The sequence below is a fragment of the Marmota flaviventris genome, chromosome 10 (genome assembly GCF_047511675.1).
Source record: "Marmota flaviventris isolate mMarFla1 chromosome 10, mMarFla1.hap1, whole genome shotgun sequence".
In the NCBI taxonomy this organism is placed as follows: domain Eukaryota; kingdom Metazoa; phylum Chordata; class Mammalia; order Rodentia; family Sciuridae; genus Marmota; species Marmota flaviventris.
Window position 1 is genome coordinate 75,576,718 of NC_092507.1, and position 15,450 is coordinate 75,592,167.

General features: G+C 38.7%; 1 protein-coding gene across 2 annotated transcripts in view; it reads right to left on the minus strand.

Annotated features, from left to right (window-relative positions):
• Positions 1 to 6,015: 6,015 nt before the first annotated feature.
• The window catches only part of LOC114092515 (guanylate-binding protein 4-like), a 42,247-nt gene continuing 32,812 nt past the window's right edge, over positions 6,016 to 15,450 (minus strand). Inside the window, exons 12-13 of one of the 2 annotated variants that reach the window (XM_071618022.1) lie at positions 6,567 to 6,617; positions 6,016 to 6,339 (exon numbers count right to left, since the gene is read on the minus strand). In XM_071618022.1, the coding sequence (XP_071474123.1) occupies positions 6,301 to 6,339; positions 6,567 to 6,617 (90 nt within the window). In that variant the 3' untranslated portion in view covers positions 6,016 to 6,300. Of the gene's footprint in view, positions 6,340 to 6,394; positions 6,618 to 15,450 lie in introns of those variants that run through there. The other variant, XM_071618021.1, reaches the window with a different exon arrangement.

Consider the following 15,450-nt stretch of genomic DNA (forward strand, 5'->3'; position numbering starts at 1 on the left):
GAGCTGTGAGAGGAAAAGCTCGGAGTATGGTGGCTGTCTCAGCCTCAGCGACTGGGGCCGGGGGCCCCCCAGCGGCCGCGATCTGCAGCGCAGGCCGGGCGGAAGCGGGAGGCACGGGAAAGGCAGGGAGATTCATGGCGGGCAGGCGGCTCTCCGGGGAAACTAAACTGCGATGGCAGTTAGCGTGTCACACCTCTCTGGGCTTAAAAAAAGACAAAAGCAGCCCAAAAAGCTTCCTTCTACAGCTTCCTGGGCGCCTTTGGTTTCAGTTTTTGCACCGCCTCTTTTCTCCCCTTCCCCATCCAGTGATTTCTTTCCCTTGGTTTCAGAGTTAATAGGGACTGTCAGAATATGACGTTGTTTTAGTCAAATTGAAATCCAAAAACTAAAACTTCTTTTAAATACTCAATATTCGTGAACCTTCAAATATGAAATAAAGAAGAGGAAAAAGGAAAGGGATTAAAATGTGTTGAGGGCCTACCAAGTGCCCAGCCCTGTACTGATACAGGCATTTTTTTTTTTTCTTTTATCTAATGCCTGTCACCCAGGGTAAAAAAGAGCATAGAAGGAGTTAAAATCACACCTTCCCTTTGAAAATTTGTCCATACTTGGAACTGAAAATGCTTAAAATCAAATTCTGCAGGGTAAGCTTAAAAAAGAATCTTGCTACTTGCATAGCAATTACCTGTTGTGTATAAGCACATGCAATATCTTGTTAAAGTTTATGTTCACTTGGTTACATAAAGTTCAGGTTTTTCAACTGAGATTTTTATCCTTAAATCTCAAGGACTCTCTTGCAGTAACCTCTGAAAGGGTGTAATTGAAAAGATTCTCTTTCCCAGTTAATTCATTTATTCATTCATTCATATAAAATATTTTAATTGCATAAAATGTCAATCACAGGCTAATCCCAATGATTTAAAAAAAAAAAAAAACTAAGAATTTTACCCTCTACTGATGCAGACCTGTTTAGATCCAACATTAAAAGACATGGCATCAAGCCAGGTGCCTAGGAGTCTACTCGGCTCAGCTACTCACCAAGCCCAGCGGCTCTGAGGCTGAGGCAGGAGGATCACAAGTGGCAGCCCTGCCTGGGAAACCAAGACCCTGCCTCAAAATTTTAACAAGTGTGGGGGATCTATAGCTCAGTGGTAGAGTGCTTAACTAGCATGTGTGCAAGGTCCTGGGTTCAAACCCCTGAACTGCAAAAACAAACAAACAAACAAATCCCACAAGCAGACAAACATAGAATTCATTTAGCTAGAAGTTGGAGGAAGAAGCAATGAATTGAAATTGACCAGTTTTCTGAATTTCAAATAATGCAAAAGATTTGAGATAAAGTGGGGGGGAAAGTGTTCTTGGTAAAAGAAATAGGAAAAATAAAGACCCAGAAACAGAGTGTAAAATGTGAGAATGGGTAAAACTTGTTGCCCAGCAGGACAGAGGGGGAAAGTGGGAAGAGTTGGGGGACTTTGAAGTTTGTCACTTGGACAACTGGGTGGACTGAGTACTGGAAGCAGGAGGAGGACAGGTTGGGAATGGAGAAATAATGAGACTTTTTCTGAACTGCTTGCAGGGAGAGAGGGCCAGCCTTAGCTCATGTGAAAGGTTAAGATTGAAATTATGCTTTTCGGGATTGTGGTATTTACTGATGGCTGAAGTCCAAAAGGCAGATAAGAATGAGTTGCTCTGAAGAATAATTAATGGGTAGACAGAGGAGGAGTCGATTGTGAAGGCTTTCAAGAACAAAGAGCCAGAGAAAGAGGAAAATCAAGAAAGAGAGATGATCTGGAAGCCAAGAGAGAGTTTTAATCATTCAACATTTGTAGTTACTAAGACCTACTGTGTGCCAGGCTATTATGCTGGGATCTAGATACAAATGAATAAGATACACAGGGGCTTACAAATGAATGGAAGAAAACAGAAAAGCAACAGATCAATGAGAGACAGAAAGAGAGACAGAGACACACAGAGAGAGGGAAAGACTCATTTCCTGTCCTAGGACTCATTCCTTGTTCTAGATCTTACAGTCTTGGAGGACACAGGTAAGTAGGCAGTCCTAGTACAAAGTAACAGTGAATACTCTCTGTATAATGGTACATAAAGACTGCAGAGGGAGAGTATTCTACCATCTCAGGGAAGCTTCTGAGGGTAAGTGACTTTTTGATGAGAGTCGGGGTGGGGAGCAGTTTCCAGCCTACTCTGCATGTGCAGAGGCTCAGAGGAAGAGACCACATTTCAGAGTGAACTGAAATTACTTCTGTCTGGCTGCAGTTTACAGTGGGGCTGTGGCGATGGGTAGAGATGGGAGCCACTGATGTTTTAAGGCAGAAGAAGAGCATCTTAGAAAGACCTCCAGCTGTAGTAAAACTGGAAGATGAGAGATGGTCTGTTATTCTTTTTTAGACATATAGTCGAAAAACTTTGCTTATTAAACACCTACTATGGGTCAGGGTCAAAACAGACATCATACTCAAAACGTTTAGATGGGGGAAGTTTAATGAAAGTGTTATAGTTAAAGCTTTGACCCAGGGTTTCATAAACTGACTTCCAGACCACTCACGTATAATCGAATCAAGCCTTTATTGAAGCACACCGGTGGCGGCTGACCAGAACATAAAGCTGTTCCTCTGATCAGCCCTGAACAATTGCAAGAGCACTCCTTATAAGCCTGAAAACCGCAAAAGGGATGTTCAGGGGGTCTAGCTAATGCAAGCAAGCCAGGTTACAGAAGCGAGACAGTGCGGTAAAGCGGAGGGAAGCCTAACCAATCACAGTTAGCCCAGTCACCCCAGTTACAGAAACAGAGCCCTGTTACCCTAGTTACAGAAACAATGCCCCATTAGGTAGTTCCATGTTCTTAAAGGTTTCTATAGCAAAAGGAAAAGAACATCTTGCCCCAGTCATGACTCTTTTACTTGGCATGGTTGTTTTACAGGATGAAGTCATAAAACAAAATGGAGTCCCATTTGCTCCTACTATCACAAAAGGACCCTACAGAGTTGGGGGCAGGATCAAAAACTCACAGTTTTGTGGGGAGTTGAAAGGAGGCAGAGATAAATATCTGATCTGTCTCAACTCCTGTTTTCTCATCTCCTGCTGGAGTCTCCCATGATCTGCCCCAACCAAAGCCAGAAGGTAAAGGAGCCTAGAATATGCAGTTCATACAGGACAGCCTTAGGAGGCAGAGATGATAAGGACAGGTAGTAGTAAAATGACATAAAGCTACCAGCACACACCCGATTCATCCAGCATTTACTGTAGGAATCCACAACCACTCTAGATATTTCAAAACACAAAGGAATTTCATCTGGCATTTTAGTGCTTCTGAGGTCTTTGGAAGGGATGGAGGAGTAGAAATCCCCAGACCAGTGAGTCCAAAGTTACATCAGTTAAGATGAACATTACTAGTCTGGTCCTATTTCACTTCCTTTTTAAAAATTTTTATTTGTTCTTTTTAGTTATACTTGACTGTAGAGTGTATTTTGACGTATCATACATGCATGGAGTATAACTTCCCATTCTTGTGGTTGTATATGATGTGGTGTTACAGTGGTTGTATATTCATATATGAACATAGGAAAGTGATATCCAATTCATTCTACTGTCTTTCCTATTCTCATTGTCCCTCCCTTCCTTTCATTCCCCTTTGTCTAATCCAATGAACTTCTCTTTTTTTCCCTTCACCCCCCTCCTTATTGTGTGTTAGCATCTGCATATCAGAACACTTGGCCTTTGATTTGGGGGGGATTGACTTGTTTTACTTAGCATGATTGTCTACAGTTCCATGCATTTACTGGCAAATGCCATAACTTCATTCTTCTTTATGGCTGAGTAATAGTCCATTATTATGTATACCTCATTTTCTTTATCCATTCATCTTTTGAAAGGCACGTAGTTTGGTACCATAGTTTAGCTAGTGTGAATTGAGCTGTTATAAACATTGATGTGGCTGTTGTCACTATAGTCCGCTGATTTTAAGTCTCTTGGGAATGTGCCAAGGAGTGGGATAACTGGGTCAAATGGTGGTTTCATTCCAAGTTTTCTGAGGAATCCCTTATTGCTTTCCTTAGTACTTGCACCAATTTGCAGTCCCATCAGCAATGTATGAGTGTACCTTTTCCCCCACATTTTCACCACATTACTGTTATTTGTATTCTTGATAATTGGCATTCTGACTGGAGTGAGATGAAATCTCAGTGTAGTTTTAATTTGCATTTCTCTAATTGCTAGAGATGTTGAACATTTTTTCATATATTTATTAACCAATTGTGTTTCTTCTGTGATGTGTACATTCAATTTCTTTGCCCATTCATTGATTGGGTTATTTATTTGGTTTTTGGTGTTAAGTTTTTTTTTGTTTGTTGTTTTTTGTTTTTTTTTTTTTTGGTACTGGGATTGAACTCAGGGAACTCGACCACTGAGCAACATCCCCACCTGTATTTTGTTTTTTTTATTTAGAGACAGGGTCTCACTGAGTTGCTAAGTGCCTCACAGTTGCTGAGGCTGGCTTTGAACTCACAATTCTCCTGTCTCAGCCTCCCAAGCTGCTGGGATTATAGGCATGCAGCACCACACCCCAGCTGGTGTTAAGTTTTTTGAGTTCTTTACATATCCTGGAGACTACTGCTCTATCTGAGGTGCAGGTAATAAAGATTCCCCCCCCCCATTCTGTAGGCTCTCTCTTCACATTCTTGCTTCCTTTTGTGTGACTCCTTTACTTCCAAATATGGAAGCTTACATTTCTAGGTCCATATGTAGATAGGACCATGTGACTAATTCTAGCCAATTATATCTGAGAGGAAGTAATGTGTCACTTCCAGAATGACACCATCACAAGCTTGTGAGCATTCTCTAGACTGTCTCTTCCCTGCCACAAAAGTCATGGAAGAGACCCTGGGGTAACATAGTAGGTACAAAGTTGAAGCATCCTAGATTCTAAGAACATGGAGAGCAACTGTCCACATCTGCAGTAAACATTTTGGTGTGAGAAAGAAACTTTTACTGCATTAGGCCACTGAGATTTGGGGAATCATTTTTTTTTTATTTTTTTATTTATTTTGAATTTTTAATTGTAATTAAACACAGTACCTTTAATTAATTAATTAATTAATTAATTAATTAATTTTTATGTTGTGCTGAGAATTGAACCCAGGGCCTTGCAAGTGCTAGAGGAGTGCTCTACCACTGAGCCACATAATAAGCCTGGCTTATTCTGACTAGAATGTACCTAGGATTAGACACTGCTATTGCTGCTGTCAGCACTGACTCTCACACCATGAAGACCACAAGGGGAGCGTGAATGTCACATACATGTCATCACTCCTCACAAGTAACCTGCAAATGCAGGAAGGTAACCTTCATTTACTTGTACATTTTTTTCTAAGTATATCTCTTTGGCAGACCTTATTTGTACCTAGAACTTAAGTGGGAAGGGATTCTGAGAAATGTCATTTTTTAGCTTTTCAACTTCTTCAAACAGGAGGGTGGAGTGGAAGTTGGAAAGGGTACCAGTAATGTACCCATAATGCAAGTTCTTCAAAGGCAGGGGTGGTTTTGCTAATTATCTTTGTATGTTTTGTATCCAGTCTGGGACGTGACATTAGTGGATGTCAAAAAATATTTCTTGAAATAATCTGAGTTTATGGACCAATCCTAAGTTTTTATCTCTCAGGTGAAATAATAGAGATGTAAAATAAGTGCTAAAACTACTCCTTGCTAAAGATTTGAGAGTTCTGAAAGCACTCTAGACTATGAGAAGGAAATAGCAGAAGTCATCAATACAAAGGAGTGGAGGTGGGCAGAAGAGAAAATAGCCATACCAAACAATTAGAGAATACCTTATAAGTTAAGTTAGATTCAACTGCAAATAAAACTTAAAACTGCAGTGGCTTAAATATGACAGGAGCTCATTGTTTCCTTAAAGACAGGGGGTAAACAGCCTGGAGCTCTGCCATGGGAGCTCCTTGACCCTCAGGAACTCATGCACTGTTATGCCATCATCTTTAATGTGTGGTTTTGACCAGATGGTTGATGATAGCTGCTTTTGCACCAGCCACCATTTCTCAGTTTCAGTCAGCAAGAAGATGGTAGGAAGAAAAGTATGCTCCCTCCTTTCAAGAACACTTCCTAGAAGATGCACACTCCTCTTTTATTTAAATCTCATTTAAATGAATGTGCATTGTGAACAGAAGTGATGATACCAATTGAGGCCTGGTCCATAGAGACTGCCCTTACGTGATCCTCTTCATTTCTGGCATCTTCTGGTCAGATTTTTGCCATCAAGGGAAACACTGGATATCATATATTGGATGACAGAGCCTCTACTAGCCTGGATCCCTAGGTGATTATGAATCAAAGAATTACTCCCCTTACCCAATCGCCTTTGGCCAGGAAATGCTTACACTGAATTGTTAAGTGAGCAAGAAACAAAAATTTATTGTGACCCTTTGAAGGTATATTTGCTACAACAACTAGCATTGTCTTCATACAAAAATTGTTACAGAAGCAGGATGCTATTTTAAAAATCTCAAACTTGTCAGGCAGTAGACAGCAAGAAAACTTACCAGAGACTGGAAAATGGAAATCCATGGCAAAATGTCTTGGTATCTTTTCTCCTATTAAAAACATAACACCACAATTTGGATAGGTTACAAAGAAGAGTGGTTTATTTTGGCTTGTAGTTCTGCTTCAAGGTCAAAGGGCTGCATCTGGTGATGGCCTTCTTGCTGGCAGAGTCCCAAAGTGGTGCAAGGCATCACAAGGCAGGAGACCGGGACCATGAGAACTGCCTTTTGTAGCAAACCCACTCTCAATCCATTATCCTATTAATGTGTTAATCTATCAATCACACAAATGAGGTAATCCATTCATGGGGGAAGAGCTCTAAACACCTCCTAAAGGTTCTTTCTCTTACTGTCCCATATGGATTCAGTTTCAGTACAAATTTTGGATGTTGAAACCATAGTACAAGACATTTGGTAAGAATTGCCTGCAGTAAATTGAAAGGACAATAAGATGCCTCTAAATCCCATAGCTCTAGAAGAGGTTGGAAAATGAAATGCTGGTAGGCTATATTCACTGGCTGTATTTAACAAGATATTGGAAAAATAAGATGAGCTCCTAGAATAATTAAAAGGTTTCCAAACATGATGTAAAACAGAATATAGAGAGTTCAGAACTTTGGAGCCTTGAGGGGTTGAAAAAACTGACTGTTCTATACTTCAAAGAATAGGAAATAAACCTGAAAAGGCGTTTGAGCAACAAAGGTCGATAAAATTTCAGTCATGCAGCAAAAATTACATTTAGGGTGTGGCCTCACATTGGAGGTCTCCAAGTAGTCCCTCAAATTCAGAGGAAAAGAGGCATAGGAATGAAGAAGCAAAGAAATAGGATCGAGAATTATCTCTAGGAAACTTTCATGTTTACTGGCTTATGGAACTGTCAGGGAAGCAAATGGATCAAAAGTCTTTTCAGTGTTTGAGAAATTGTACTGCTAAGAAAATCACTTAAGAGCTTATTTTAAAAGCTGTACTCTCTCTACAGAAGTCATGCTTCTCAATACCTATTTCAAATGCAGGCTTAGAGGAAGAACTTCCAGAACACAGAGCCAGTGACCACAGGGGACCAAGGACAAGGGGGTTCCCCACTGAGAGTGGTACCAGGATGTAGTGGAGGAACTTCCTGTTCAGGTCCATCACAGTGCCTCCTAGCAGAATCTCATCTTTGCATAGTCCAGTGTCTTCTTTCCCCTGCTTTCCTACCTGGACATGTTGACTGCAGTAAATTTGCTGCATTGTTACATACTGGGTGCAGTTTGGAAAAGATATCAGTTCATGGGTTGCAGTAGAGTTTCTCACCCTCAGCACTACTGATATATTGGACTGGAAAGTTCTTTTTGTGGGGCTGTCCTATGTATTTTATAATGTTCAGCAGCCTTCCTGGCCTCTGCACACTAGTTGCCAATAGTATCCACCTCACTCCTTCAATTGTGTCAGTCAAAATGTTTCCAGACATTCCACAAAAACCACCTCTGGTTGAGAATTATTGGGCCACAGGATAATATGGAGAGATATCACGAACAGATGGAGAATCCTGTGCATTACCTGGGAATCCTGTATTTTGAATTTAATGCAGTGCCTGGGTGGGATTTTAGGTTATCTTACTTGGTGAGGGAATGAGCATATTATTTGTTTGCAAAAAATAAAGGATGAAATGGTGATTTGGTGACCAAATGGATGGACTATAGCATAGAGTTCAAGGTTATCACCAAACATGCTTTCTCGTAATTCACAATAGCTAAGATCCAAACTGGGATTAGATACCCCACTATGCTTAGCCCTAAACATAAACATTCAACAAACAAGAATGTTCACCAGAGTACTATTAGCAATGGCCTAAAACTCAAAGGACTTGGCAGTGCTTTACATCCCTCTAGAGGAGCCTGTTCTATAATTGATAAACCCTGATATACCTCACCACCTTTAGCATTTATCAGCCTATATACTGCCATCTTCAGCAAACCCTAACAAGTTCTTATAGTAAGCAAGAGAATTTTACATTAATATGTTAGGTCGAGGTGTAGCCTATAAGGTGGAAAGTAATGGGCTACATTTGCTACTTCTTAGAACAAATCTTCAGGACAGCTTTTATGAAACTTAAAAGCCCAATTCGGATTTAGTAGTAAGTTAAGAATAGAGAGCTTAGCTGAATTGGGCAATAAAGTATGCACACACCACCCGTCACCCTCTTCAAATACAATTACACAAAACCTGATACATAATCCACTTGATTAGACTGTATGAGAAGAGATAAGTCATAACAAGGTAGACATACTGGAAAGTGTGTTTGGAATAAACAAAATGTAGCTTATTCACTAAAGCACCCGGCCTACATCCAGGAGATTTCACCCACTATGAACATTTTGAACTAATGCTAGCCCACAACCCCTTCCCACTAAAATATGATTCATTTTAATAAATAAAACATTTATCTTAAATAAAAGTAGAGGAGATAGAAATTATTACCAGGAGCTATAGGGAAAGCACCATAAGGGAAAGATGCTTTTTTACACTATAAAATTTTTTTTCAAAGACTAAAACTTTTACCTTTTGCATAATGATTTAACCAGAAAACCCTTGACAAGAAGAATTTAAGCCAAGCACCCCGAAACCAGATGAGCTACTTATGAGCAGCTAATAAGAGCTCATCTGTCTATGTTGCAAAACAGGGGAATGACTTATAAGTAGAGGTGAAAAGCCTAGGCAGCCTGGTGATAGTTGGTTGTCCAGATTAGAATTTTAGATCTACTTTAAATTTACCTGAAGCACAAGCAAGCCAAATGTAATTTTAAATGTTAATCTAAACAGGGACAGCTCTTTAGAATCAAGGAAAAACCTTAGAGAGTAAATTTGCTAATTTCCATAGTTGGCCTAAAAGCAGTCTTCAATTGAAAAAGCATTCAAACTTAACCTAATCATCAAAACTTAATACCTAACTCTCAATAACCTCCTAAACCAACACTGGACTAATCTATTTTTCTTATAGAAGAAATTATGTTAAAATGAGTAACAAGAAGATAGTTCTCCCTGCATAAGTTTATATCAGACCGAATAATTTACTGATGTAATTAACAAATTCATAATATTAAATAAATCATAAAACCATTATTAATAACATTGTTAAACCAACACTGGTATGCACTTAAGGGAAAGATTAAAAAAAGTAAAAGGAACTCGGCAAACATTAACCCCGCCTGTTTACCAAAAACATCACCTCTAGCATATTCAGTATTAGAGGAACTGCCTGCCCAGTGACACATGTTTAACCCATAGGTAGCATAATCACTTGTTCTTTAAATAGGGACTAGTATGAATGGCTTGACAAGGGTTTAACTGTCTCTTACTTTTAATCAGTGAAATTGACCTTCCCATGAAGAGGCAGGAATATTCTAATAAGATGAGAAGACCCTATGGAGCTTAAATTTAATGGTCTAACAGCCTTAACTTCACCTACGGGGTCAAAATTATTGTTAACAGACTAAAATTTTTGGTTGGGGTGACCTCGGAGTACAAATAAGCCTCTGAATGATAATCATCTAGACATAACATGTCCAAATTACAACTCATCAGTTGACCCAAACTATTGATCAATAGAACAAGTTACCCTAGGGATAACAGTGCAATCCTACTCAAGAGTTCATATCGACAGTTTAGGGTTTACGACCTTGATGTTGGATCAGGACATCCAAATAGTGTAACCGCTATTAATGGTTCCTTTGTTCAATGATTAAAATCCTATGTGATCTGAGTTCAGACCCGAGAAATCCAGGTCGGTTTCTATCTATTACTGTATTTCTCCCAGTACGAAAGGACAAGAGAAATGAGGCCAATTAAACACTTATGCCTTAGATAAATAGATTAAATAATCTAAATCTAGTAAACTATTATAAATACCCTGCCCTAGACCAGGGCTTTTAAGATGACAGAGCCCCGTCATTGCGTAAGTCTTAAAACTTTATACCAGAGGTTCAATTCCTCTTCTTAACATTAATGTTTCTAGTAAACCTCCTCCTCCTAATTATCCCAATCCTAGTAGCCATAGCTTTCCTAACCCTTATTTAACAAAAAATACTAGGCTACATACAACTCTGTAAAGGCTCCAATGTTGTCGGGCCCACCAGCTTACTCCAACCATTTGCCGATGCAATAAAACTATTCATTAAAGAGCCTATAAAACCTTTGACATCATCAATTATACTATTTATTGTTGCTCCTACCCTAGCCCTAACCATGGCATTTACCATGTGAATCCCCCCTACCCATACCCCAACCCCTGATCAACATAAATATAGGCATACTATTTATTCTCACTACCTCAATCCTAGCTATATGTGCAACCCTGTGGGCAGGCTGAGCCTCCAACTCTAATCGGAGCATTATGAGTCATAGCACAAACAATCTCATATGAAGTAACACTAGCCATTATTCTCCTCTCTGTATTACTAATAAATGGCTCCTTTACTCCATCTACCCTTATTACTACTCAACAGTTCACATGACTACTACTACCGACATGACCCCTAGCAATAATGTGATTCATCTCAACACTAGCAGAGACCAACCGAACTCCGTTTGACTTAACAGAAGGAGAATCAGAACTTGTATCAGGCTTCAATGTCGAATATGCCCTTTCACCTTATTTTTTATAGCTGAATACACAAATATTATTATAATAAATGCCTTAACAGCAACCTTCTTTATAGGGGCATTACTCAACCCTTCCCTTCCTGAAAGTTTTACACTCAGTTTCACCCTAAAAACCATCATTTTAACTTCTATTAATTTGAGCATCCTATCCACGATTTTGCTATGATCAAATTATGCATCTTTTATGAAAAAGCTTCCTACCCCTCACTCTGGTCCTATGCATATGACATATCTCCCTTCCCATTATCACTGCATGTGTACCAACCCTAATCTAAGAAATACATTTGATACAAGAGTTACTTTGATTGAGTAAATAATAGAGGTTTAAATCCTCTTATTTTTAGAACCATAGGACTTGAACCTAATCCTAAGAATTCAAAATTCTTCATGCTACCTTTACACTGTGTCCTAAAAAGTAAGGTCAGCTAAATAAGCTATCGGGCCCATACCCCGAAAATGTTGGTTTATATCCTTCCTGTACTAATTAATCCCCTAACCTCCTTGACAATCTACCTCACCTTATTTTCTGGAACAATAATTACACTATTCAGCTCCCACTGACTACTTATTTGAGTAGGCTTAGAAATAAGTATGCTGGCAATTATTCCCATTCTAATGGATAAAAGGTATCCCCAATCCACAGAAGCTGCATGCAAATATTTCCTAATTCAAGCCACCACATCAATAATCTTAATAATAGGCACGGTTATTAATTTTACAAACTTAGGCCAATGGACCCTATCCAATTCATGCAATCAAATCTCATAATTTATATTCACAATAGCACTCTCAATAAAAATGAGACTTGCCCCATTTCACCTTTGAGTACCAGAGGTCACTCAAGGAATTGCACTTAAATCAGGACTAATCCTACTAACATGACAAAAAATTGCCCCAATCTCCATGCATATCAAATTGCATCTTCCATAAACTCCACCCTTATATTACTTATGGGAATCCTTTCTATTATGTTAGGAGGCTGAGGAGGACTCAACCAAACTCAACTATGAAAAATCTTAGCATATTCATCAATCACACATATAGGATGAATAATAGCAATTATTACATATAATCCAACTTTGACAATATTTAACTTAATCATTTACATTACACTTACCATTAACATATTTATACTTCTCCCCTACAACAAAAACTTCTACCCTCTCCTTATCAAATTTATGAAATAAATTCCCCCTCCTAACCCCAACAATTCTAATCATACTAATATCACTAGGAGGATTACTTCCTCTAACCGGATTTGCCCCCAAATGAATTATTATTAAGGAACTAATTTCAAACAACAATTTTATCTTCTCTATACTAATAGCAATACTAGCCCTCCTAAATTTATATTTCTACACATGACTTATTTATTCTACATCCCTAACCCTATTTCCATCATTTAACAACACTAAAATAAAGTGACAATTTAAAAATACAAAACTAACTCCCCTTCTACCAAATTTTATTATTATCTCTACCCTCTCCCTACCACTCACACCTCTCCTATCATCTCTGAGCTAGGAATTTAGGTTAACCCAGACCAAGGGCCTTCGAAGCCCTAAGTAAGTGTCCAACACTTAATTCCTGAGTTAAGGACTGCAAGACTCTACCCTACATCAACTGAATGCAAATCAATTAATTAAGCTAAGCCCTTTCCATTTAGACTAATGGGATTTAAACCCATAAAACTTCAGTTAACAGCTAAATGCCTAATTCAACTGGCTTCAATCTACTTCTCCTGTGGTAAGCAAAAAGGCCGGAGAAGCCCTGGCAGAGTTGAAGCTGCTCCTTTGAATTTGCAATTCAATGTGATTATTCACCTCTGGGCTTGGTAAAAAGAGGGCTCAATCTCTGTCTTTAGATTTATAGTCTAATACTTACTCGGCCATTTTACCATCTACCTATGTTCATCAACCGTTGATTCTTCTCAACTAATCACAAAGATATCAGAACACTTTACCTCCTATTTGGCGCTTGAGCTGGAATAGAAGGAACAGCACTTAGTCTATTAATTTTAGCTGAATTAGGCCAACCCGGAGCCCTGTTAGGCGATGATCAGATCTATCATGTTATCGTAACTACACACGCATTTGTTATAATTTTCTTTATAGTCATGGCAATTATGATTGATGGATTTGGGAACTGATTAATACCCCTTATAATCGGAGCCCCTGATATACCATTTCCCCATATAAATAACATGAGCTTCTGGCTCCTTCCCACCTCCTTCCTCCTCTTGCTTGCTTCTTCTATAGTTGAAGCAGGTGTGGGAACAGGTTGAACAGTATATCCCCCACCAGCTGGAAATCTTGCCCATGCAGGAGCCTCAGTAGAATTAACCATCTTCTTCCTTCACTTAGCAGGAGTATCATCAATTCTAGGAGCGATTAATTTTATTACTACAATTATTAACATAAAACCCACTGCTATATTCCAATATCAAACCCCTCTGTTCATATGATCCATACTAATCACAGCAGTATTACTTCTTTTATCTCTTCCAGTTTTTACAGCAGGGATTACAATACTTATAATGTGCCTTAGTGTGGGTCTGTTATGATTTTGTACACTTGATGTCCTGTAGGCTTCTTGAATTTGGATTTCCAATTCACTCTTCATGTTTGGAAAGTTTTCTAACATTATTTCATTGAGTAGATCGTTCATTCCTTTGGTTTGAAACTCTATGCCATTCTCTATCCCAATAACTCTTAAATTTGTTTTTTTTTTATGCTATCCCATATTTCTTGAATGTTCTGCTGGTGGTTTCTTATTATTTTTGTTGTGTGGTCTATGTTCTTTTCAAGATGATTTATTTGATCTTCGCTGTCTGATATCTTATCTTTCAACTGGTCTACTATGTTGGTATGCTTTCATTTGAGTTTTTAATTTGGCTTATTATTTCTTTCATTTCAAGGATTTCTTTTTTCTTTTTTTAGAATCTCTACCTCCTTGTTGAGGTGATCTTTTGCTTCTTGGATTTGTTTATGTAGCTCATTGTTGAAGTGATCTCCACTGCCTGTATTGGTCTATTATGTCTTATTTGAGATCCCAAAACATTTTACCCATGTATAGCCTGAATTTTTTCTCTGTAATTTTTTTCTGCTATAGCTGCCAATTCTTCTAATGATGTGTTGTCTTGATTTGTTTGTGGTGCTTTCTTCCCTTATCTTTTTATGTCATTCATGTGTCTTCCTTTCCATCTCTGTAAATCTGGTGTGTAATTGTTTTTGCTCTATAGATTTGTAGTGTTCTTGTAGGGTTCCAAGTTCTCTCTTTTGTGGGGAAGAACAATGTTAACAGATCCCTATATCAACAATACATCACCTATGAATAAATTATTTTTCTTAAGACATTTATTAGTCTCAATGTCCAGAAATGTTGGATTTATTTATTATTTAAAATATAATCAGTAGTTTCATAAAAAGGTTACAGATTCTGGTGGTGGACAATGAACTGTGGGTCAGGCATAGGATGATATGCTGAGAGGAAAAGATGTGAGGGTATAGAGTTAATATATCTTAGGAAATGTGAAGAAGAAATCTAGTGAAGAGGGTTAGTAGCAGGAGAATAGATAGGAAGTAATTTTGGGTAGACAATTATGTGGAAAGACAGTAGAGTACACAAAACAAACATACATATGTATTTAAAAATACAGGATGTAAAACAGTAAAATTTGGAGGGTGAAGAGAAAAAAAGAGAAGAAAAAGAAAAAAAGGCTTATGCAATTCCTCTATATTATATTATTCAGGTGATTAGTCCTCAAAGTTCTATTTCATGCAAAGTTCTTGGTTTCACATATGTTGGGGTTGTGAGGGCCAGAGGATAGAAGGGTAAAAGAGAAAGAAGAAGAAGAAAAAAACACTCTTAGAGACCTATTTCTTTTTCTTCCCATCCAGTAGGTGTCTCTGCCCTCAGGATGATATAGGTAACCAGGGTGTGAAGACTGGACCTGGTGTGGAGTGTCTGGAAGCAGGGAGTGCTGCCCACCAGTCCCAGCAAGGAAATAGCACCTCACAGGTCTTTCTCTGCAACCACTCATGTGACTTGAGCCCTTGGTATCCTCTCCCTCTCTTGCCCAGAGATTTCCCAGATCCTAGTCTCTCTGTTATGCTCCAGACCTTCGTCTCCCCCCTTCTCTTACTTATCAGGTCCCAACTGTGGGACCTCTCATCCCCAGGGTCATTCAAAGTGGATGGCACCCTGTTCACACTACACTCCTATGCAACTGAGAGCTGTTTTT